A 9,089-nucleotide genomic window follows, 5' to 3' on the forward strand; every position below is an offset into this window, starting at 1 on the left:
TCTCCGCTTGGCAAGGCAACCGCTTTCCTTACTCCTAGGGATATCAGCTTCTCTCTGCATAGTAACCACGGACACCAACAAATCAGAAAGAGTATCTCCTACTGCAAGGATATGTATTTCCAGCTGTGTTGCTGTTTAAAGGCTCTGCCTAGTTGCCACATTGCCCCCTTTGTTTATACTAGCTCACGTGGGGGCAATCTATTGCACTTTTGTGCTTGTGTGCCTTAGGGATGGTGAGCTGAACTGCTGCCCATCCCCTTGACCACTATTTGGAAAGCAGTACCCAGGTGGCAGCCACTGCCAGGTCAGCCTTTTACCATCTTCAGCTGATCAGGCAGCTGGTTCCCTTCCTTAGCCGTGATGACCTGGCTACGGTGATCCATGCGACGGTCACCTCGAGACTAGAGTACTGTAACACACTCTACATGGGGCTGCCCTTGTTGCAAATTTGGAAGCTGCAGCTAGTGCAGAATGCCATGGCCAGGCTGTTGATGGGTCTTCCCAAATGGGAACACATCCAGCCTGTGCTGAAGGTGCTGCACTGGCTGCCAATAGCATACCGAATTCGCTTCAAGGTGCTGGTGCTTACCTGGTCCCTATATGGCTAGGGTCCGACATACCTGCGGGACCGCCTTTCCCTATATATACCCCAAAGAGCACTGAGGTCGGGGTCCCAGAACCAACTAGCACTACTGGGCCCCAAGGAGACAAGGCAAGCCACTACTAGGGCCAGGGCCTTTTTGGTGGTAGCTCCGTACTGGTAGAATGAGCTCCCGGAGGAGATCAGGGCCCTGCGGGATCTTATGCAGTTCCACAGGGCCAGCAAGATGGAGCTCTTCCACCAGGCTTTCAACTAGGAGCCGCCGTCCCCAACCACCAACGAGCTGGCCCGTAGTACTAACATCTGGCTGCTACCACTGTGTTCCGGAAGATCATTGAGTGAAACTGTCTGGTTGTATGGTAGTTTCAGCACGCCATCTTATGCATTCAATGTATTAGCACTAGCACTTTATGAGGTCTTGTTTTCTTTTATTGTATTGAATTTTAAATTGTTTTATGTGAATTTACAGTCATCTATAGACCAAATATGTAAGCCACCCTGAGCCCGCTCGCCGGGTAGGGCGGGGTATAAATTTAATAAATAAATAAAATAAATAAATAGAACAGGCATGGTGTGGGTACAGAAGTCAGGCATTAGACATTCAAAATATAAGAAGCAGAATGAATAAGAAAAGTACATATGGTCTGTACAAGTATCAGGTTGAGCAAGAATTTTAAAAAATGGTGTAAACACAGAGTCCTCTAAACCTTAACCCTATACTTATCTGAATGATGCTAAGTTAGGATAGGCTAGTACCTCCTGAAGTTGCAGCATTTAAAATCCCCTGTTACTTCAGGGTCCAGGACTCCTCTCCTTAACATTTGGTCAAGATGTAGTCCATTTGTAAAGACTTAGCCTTTCGTGGCTAGAGCCAAGAGTCAGTGTAAGAGTAAGAGCAAGGGAACATGTCCTGATAATTTCCCCTCGGGGGCAGTCCTGATACTCCTGACTCACAAAGAGATACACTCCAGTATCATAGCTTTCTCAGTCTCTGTCTGTTAGGTGAGACAACCTAGCCATGATAAACCTTTTGTCTCACACCAGCCGGAGCCATTTGCATTTGCACTGGAGTACTTGATGCTTGGGGGATTGATGACTCATCCCCCTTACCCTTCCTCTTTGCCAACTATGAACTTGCAAGCTGGGTTGCAGTACACAGACAGAGAACAGACCCAACTCTTGGAATATAAATGTGATCTCTAGAGTGCAGGGCAGTTCTCCACGGGGACCTCTGTGCCTGAAATGGTGGGGGGCTTCTTTGGGCAAGGAGTGCAAGCCTGAGGTTTTCATCCCATTCCAGGGGATGGGGGTTCAGTTGTACCTGGAAATGTATGTCACTGAAACTAAAGGAAAATATCACTGGATTGATTTCCTAATATTCTTACTTCTATTGCTGCTATTAAATAATTCAGTATAAACTTTTTAAAAAATCTTAAAGCCAACTCCAACTGTAGCCATGTGCAATAAATAAACCAGAGTTCACTAGGATTCAACCCCAGAATTTATTTTCAGTGCCAGGGTTTAGACTGAAACATGTAAAATGAAGACAGGATTTTATAGTTTGACTTTCCAATAGCAGTTAGTTCATTATAGCCTTCCTTCCACACATGTTCAATTAAAGAGCTCCTAGATCCAAGAGGATAGCTTGGAGGCAGTCTCCAGCTCAAACGCACCTCATCTGAGAAATTAAACACTGACGAAAGAGAGAATCTGTTAGACAGAAAAATTATACATGATGTCCATGATTCAGTTTGGCGGTGGTTGTTTTTAAATAGCATTAGAGCTTTATTCTTATGCTTTCCATATGGTTTTGTATTCCTCTGTATGTGTGCGTGTCTGTGTGTAACAGCTATTTGTATGCATGTTGTCATCCTGTTAACACTGTGTGTTCCACATACTCCTATGATTGGCTGTGCTGTTTCTATGGAGAACTAGCTCATTCCATTTGAGTAGTGGATTAAAAAACAAACAAACCTTGCTATGTTTCTATTTACCTCAAGAAACTAATTGCAATTCACATTGTATGACTATGATGAGCCATACAAGCAGAAAACACTCCGAATGGAATGGCTGTATTCATGGGCATCAGAGTTTGCATTGTTTTAACACCTTAGCTTCTTCCATAGCTGAGACAGCAGGCACATTCACAAACAACTGGGAAAAAGAGGCAAGGCCTATCAGATTAAATGAGTGATTGATCTTCAATTGTAGCCATATTGTTAGACTTGTGTTTCAAAAATTTTTTTGCCTTCACAGAGGCTGTTCTCTAATATACTGAGAACCATCCAGAATTTTGACCTCAGAAGGGTAGTATCAGAAGGCCAGAGCATGACTCCTCTCATTCTTTCTTGTCAAAGATGACGAGTATTCTGACTTTAATCCTGGAAAGATCACAGTGGCACATTTGTCATAAGTACAACTACCCCATCCCAAGGATCTTTGCTGGACCCAGGAAGAGTCCAGGGCAGAGGTCATTTCAGGGGGGAACGCGGGGGAATGCAGTTCCCCCGGGTGAGGTGCAGGGGGGCGGGGCACATGACAAAGCCCCACCCCTCCGGCCCTCATTCAGCCAGGAGGAGGCAGGAGAAGAGGGAGGATAAGTTGCTTCCTCCCCGCCTCTCCCCACCCCTGCCTGGGGCCAGGGAGGGCCTTGGCAGGGCTTCCTCGCACTCCCGCTGGCCTTGCAGGTCCACTGTCGAGCCCCTGATGTCAGGGGGTGTGGCATATGCTAATGAGTTATGCTAATGAGTTCCCCTAGCTCTTTTTCTACGAAATGACCCCTGGTCCAGGGCCTCTTGTTGGATTTGAACTCTGTATGGTCTGACCTGGATGGTCCAGGCTAGCCTGAACTTGTCAGATCTCAGAAGCTATCCAGGGTCAGCCCTGGTTAGTATTTGGATGAGAGACCAGCAAGGAAGTCCAGGGTTGATACACAGAGGCAGAAAATGGCAACACCTCTGCTTTTCTCTTGCCTTGAAAGCCTTGCCAGCTGTCAACTGTGATTGGACAGCACTTTCCACCACCATTAATGTGATACGTATAGCAGATCAAAGTTGACACTAAACAGCTACTCTCTGTGGTTTCACAGCATATAGGAGCTTAGTTTTGTGGCATGACATGTGGTCTGCAAAGAGAAAGCTCCCAGTTCAGTCCTTGGCATCTCCAGTTAAAGGATCTCAAGTAGCAGGTACTTTGGGGAATACCTGTCTTCAATATTGGTATTGAACCAGTATTGTCCTGTTTCTAAGTGCTGCCTACACTTGTCAAAGCATAAAAAGCTGCTGGAGTCATGTTATTCTTGACCTAGAAAGTCAGCATGGTATAGTGGTTGGAATGTCAGACTAGGATCTGGGAGACCCAGGTTCAAATAATTCGCTCTGCCATGGAAACTCGCTGGATGACTTGGGCCAGTTACTGTCTCTCATCCTAACCTCTACCTCATGACTGTTATTTTGGGGATAAAAAAGAGGAGGGGAAACACTGTTGTAAGCCTCTTTGACTCCACACTGAGAAGAGTAAAATATACATATCTAAACAAGTCCTAAAGTTCCTAAAGGATATGGAGCAATTGAACTGGTTTGTATACTATAGGTTCCTATTAGATATCAATTTATTTATTTTAAAAAACCAAACATTTTGTCTCTTCAGTAGCACAGAAAAGCCTGATAACATAAAGATTTATTTCAAAGACGAGTGCGGAAATCAACCAAGACCCCTCCCCTGCCCATTTTGCTTTCAGACCTCAAGATTCTTCCAATCTAATGACACTACCAGTGAGAGATCTTGGGCCAGCCAGGTGTCTGGAATACTCAAACATAGTGTTGAGATTTGTCCATTACATTTATGGAGATAGTGTTAATTATATGTAAACTAGAGTATACACAATATCTGCAAGACATCTGCCTCATAGTATGTTTCCAATTGCAAACAAGTTGCCCACCATGCACAAAGCCCAAAATCATCCTCTTTGAGTACATTTAATGTTGCTTAGATGGCAGTTCCATTGATGCTAGTATTGAACAGAAAGCTCATGGTGAACTACTTTTTCAGAAATATGGTGAAAGGTGAGACAACAAAGCCAATCCAAACCTCAAAGGTGAACTCTTAGTTTAAATAACTGGGACTTGCGCATGCTAAAATAATATGAGGACTGGATTTCTCGTGTGCTAACTCTGGATGCATTATGTTGGCTGTTGTGAATATTAGTAATCTGACAGCAATAAAAATATTTAACATGGTTACCTAATAAGGTATGTGTGGATAGTGAGGCAATACGTGAAATGTGTGTGTGATTTAAATCATCCTAGAATAAGATATTCAGAGTTAAGGTTTCCATAGTAACCTTCCCTTTAGCCCCTTTATGTGTGAAACTGGCCTTCCATCTAGTTGCAGCTATTTAAAGACAAAAATGGGTCAAAGGCCTTTAATTACATTTCCGTGCTGTGTTATTTTAGGAAGTGTGCATATTGATAGTGCTTTCCTGTAATGGGTGTGTTCTTTGGAAGTTTGGTAATTCATTTTGTTCCATTCTCTCTCATCTCTTTCATTCAGTGTTCTTCAAACCACAAAAGTTAAGACAGAGTGTTTGGTTTAAGACTGTTATGCTGCCGTCTCAAGCATTCCTATTTGGAAGAAAATCTAATTAAACGCTGTGGGGCAATTTTCAGAGTAGATATGCATAAAATTGACTTGTTAGTTTGATTATAGTTAAGGAGACTGACATATCCATGGTACAAACTTACATTGCTTTGAAGCCATTGATAGGGCAGGTTCATAAAGCAACGGCCCACCAACCAGTAGTTTTTGGAAACACGTTGGACCATTGATGAGGTCACATCCTGGTCAGGATCACATATTAACTAGCAATTGCAAAGGTCATTGAGGAAACTTCCAACTGTAGAACACGTTGGAAGGATTCACAAAATGTTAGAAGGTTCCAAGCAGTGTTCCCTCTAAGCTGAGTTAGTGTGAGCTAGCTTACAGTTTTTTAGCCTCTGGCTCACACATTTTCCCCTTAGCTCAGGAAGGGTGGCTCCAGAGCAAACTAATTTATGCAGCAGCCAAATGGCTCGCTCACAACTTTAATGCCCGGAGATCACAAGGTAGAATTTTTGCTCACAAGACTCCACAGCTTAGAGGGAGCATTGGTTCCAAGTAAGCATCCTCCTATGATAGAGGAAGTGGAGGGTATCCCTCTAGACAGGGATGCCTCCTGATCTCTTCTGAGCTGCTTCTTCTTCTACTAGTGAAGTGGAGGAATACCAGAAGTGGCTGTTTGCTTTGGAAAAGAAGCAAGTGGGTGCCAGGAAACAGGTGGATTGGCACACATGGGCACAATGCTGAGGATCACTGTTCTAGGCTATTTTCTAGGTGACAAACACAATTATAAATCCATGTGGATGCACACATAGACAACTGGCATGGATGCCCAGAAAAATAGATCAGTGCAAGATACACAGTTTTCTTCTCTGCTATAACACCAATGCAACTGCTAAGTGCAACTCCTATAGCAGAGCATTTGTTTGCACCCATAAGAACATAAGAAGAGCCCTGCTGGATCAGACCAGTGGTCCATCTAGTCCAGAATCTGGTCTTACACAGTGGCCAACAAGTTCCTCTGAAGGCAACAGAGCATAGAGGATGAGGCCTTCCTCTGATGTTGCCTCCTGCCACGAGGATTCTGAGGTTGACTACCTCTGAACATGCAGGTTACCTTTAGTCACCAGGGCTAGTAGCCACTGGTAGACCTATCTTCCATTAATCTATCTAATCGCCCTTTAAAGCTGTCTATGCCTGTGGCCGTCTCTACAACCTGAGGCAGCAAATTCCACATTTTAATCACTTGCTGTGTAAAGAAGTATTTCCTTTTTATGTCCTGAATTTACTGCCCATCAGTTTCATTGAATGCCCTCAAGTTCCAGTATTCTGGGAGATAGGAAAAGCTATCAACTGCATGTAGCTAGCAGCCAGTTATCCTCAGCTTTCTCTGTTCTGTACTGCCACTCAAAGGTTTAATAATCATCCCCTAGTCCCTTTGACAAAATTATATTCTTCTGAAAGCTCGACCTCTTAACATACATACACGCAAATACTTGAGCTATCTGAGAGGGTGAAGAAGTAGTTCCCAGCTATCAAAATCATCTATAGGTATTTTGGCTACTGCTAAAAGAAAATATTTTGCTGGTTTTTTTCAGATTCCATGAACGTCAAAATATATACAAATGTACAAACCAGAAATGTAAACAAAAGACTATGCAGTTATTGAATCTAAAATAAAAGGAATTAGGCATATATAAATATTTTCAGTATTATATTTTCAACTATTGGTTTAAAAGGGAGGCAAAGACGATTATAAGACCTGATACATGCCCTTTCTTTCTGATAAGATTTGAACTGATGCTGAGCAACTGTAAAGACAAAGTACCTTACATTTCATGATTTAATGCATATACATGCTCAAACTGAAATCCTCAATCCATTTGTCCCACTGTATTCAACTGAAGGTACAGTTGCTGCTCCAGAGTACCTGGACTGACACTGACTGTTCATCACAGTCACATGGGCAAAATCCAAAGAGTTATATATAAATAAGGCCAATCACACACAACTGAGAGATCTCATCCATTTCAGTGGGAATTAAACAAGCTTAACTTCCTCAAGGCTGTACTATATAAGTGTCAAGAAAATCAACTGAAATAAATAGGACTGAGTTCCGAAGAAGGTATTTAGGTCTAGAGTGCCTTGCTATGATCATAAGCACCCTGCAAGACTCAAGAATCCCAATAGCAATTTGTATGGTGTGAACTGAATAAACCATTCATTAAAAGGAATGTAAAAATGCCATCCTCTATGTTAAGATATTTGATTTGCAGTTATAAAAGATGCCAATCAAATGATGCAAGAGTTTGTCAGAATTAAAAGTGAACATGTTTGGATGTCAACAGAGTCTGTCCACATTTTTAATCTAATCCTATCTAGAAGATACAGTTGCTCCTGATGACAAGAAAATGATGTCATGCTTGGAGAACTCCCATTTCAGTTTCTCTCTCTTTAAAAAAAGAGATCACCCTGTGAAGACATGCCCTTGACATTATCTGAAACCAGCCTTTCTATCTTTAGACCACCATCTGGTGTAGTGTGTGTGGAGTGGGGTGTGGGGAAGAATTCTCATGACCCACCTGGTAGATCTCATGCTTGCAAAGTGCATAACCCTCAGGGTCCTGCAGTTTGGAGTAGCAGAAGGTAGTGGTGGTCGATTATATGAGATGGACAGGGGGTCGAGTAAAGTTCAGGATTTTGCCGGCAAAGACATAGGGGGAGGGGATTGAGCAGATTACATCCTAGATCATGCACCTGAGTAATGCACAAAAGCATGCACACTAGAAGAGAAAGCATGGGAGGGGGAAGGGGGTTGCATGAAAGAACTGAAATTAGCACAGACCGAGCATCATCACCATCAAGAGTTAAAGAGAGAGTGAAATGGCTAACGTACACACACCCCGCTCCATACCGGAGAAGAGTCTCCCAGCTGAGGCGGATGCTCCCCAAGGACCAGGCTGAAACTGACCGCCCCCACGGCCACGCTGGAGACCCCCAGCCCTATCTCCAGCACGGAGAGCACCAGGAGGCTCCCGATGATGTGGCTGCTGGTGCACATCCTGGCTCGGTCATCGTTCCTACCCGATCAGCTCCGAAAGCCAAGCATTCGCCTCCGCCGCCGCCGCAAACTTTTGTCTCTTCTTCAGCAGCCACGGAAGGAAGGCAGGAGGCTCAAGTCAGTGAGTGCCGTCTCACTCCGATGCGGGCAGGAGACCATACAACGAGTCGCCTCCCGGGCTTAGGATCCCCAGTGCGAGTCCAACGAATGCATCCGACAGTGGATTTCTCTCCCACCCGGTACTGGACGCCTAGGGCGGCGGGAGCTCGGCAGGCAGCTCAGCGCGTTGCCACCACGCAGGTTCTGGCTAATGAAGGCTCCGCGGAGAGCTGTCCGAGGTCCTGACTGCCTCCTCCGAGCCTCCTCAGCGCGCTCTCCCAGCGTCCCCAGACACTTGCGGATCACACGACACTCCTAAGCGGCGGCATCGACCCAGTTCTCCTGAGGGCCCCGGTCAAGCATTCGATGTGTGAGCGAACGTCTCTCTCTTTCTGCCGATGCTGTCTCTCTGTCTTCCCGGCTGGCAAAAACAGATTAAATTCAGCACCACGCTCCTTTCCTACAGAGCTAGTGTCTTCTGCTGGAAGAGAGAGAGAGAGAGAGAGAGTCTCGACCTTGTCTGATCGCTTCCCTCGCTCTCATTGGAATGACCTCGCCGGGAGTCGGCTGGAGGGAGGGGACACAAAAAGGGGAAAGCCCAGCCCCAAAAAGAGTTGGACTCAGCAGTAAGACAAGAGAGTTCATACCAGCTGAGACACAGAGACGCAGGCTTAAACCAACCTCAGCCCCAGAGCACATGCATATTTATGTCTGTCTCCAGCATGCAAACAG

The 9,089-nt window shown here is 44.8% G+C and overlaps 1 protein-coding gene across 1 annotated transcript in view; it reads right to left on the reverse strand.

Annotated features, from left to right (window-relative positions):
• The window catches only part of TMEM196 (transmembrane protein 196), a 21,695-nt gene extending 13,437 nt beyond the window's left edge, over positions 1 to 8,258 (reverse strand). Inside the window, exon 1 of the mRNA XM_015426128.1 lies at positions 8,112 to 8,258. Coding sequence (XP_015281614.1) covers positions 8,112 to 8,258 — 147 coding nt within the window. The remainder of the gene's footprint in view (positions 1 to 8,111) is intronic.
• Positions 8,259 to 9,089: the final 831 nt, after the last annotated feature.

The sequence above is a fragment of the Gekko japonicus genome, unplaced genomic scaffold (assembly GCF_001447785.1).
Source record: "Gekko japonicus isolate JY-2015 unplaced genomic scaffold, Gekko_japonicus_V1.1 scaffold77, whole genome shotgun sequence".
In the NCBI taxonomy this organism is placed as follows: Eukaryota; Metazoa; Chordata; class Lepidosauria; order Squamata; family Gekkonidae; genus Gekko; species Gekko japonicus.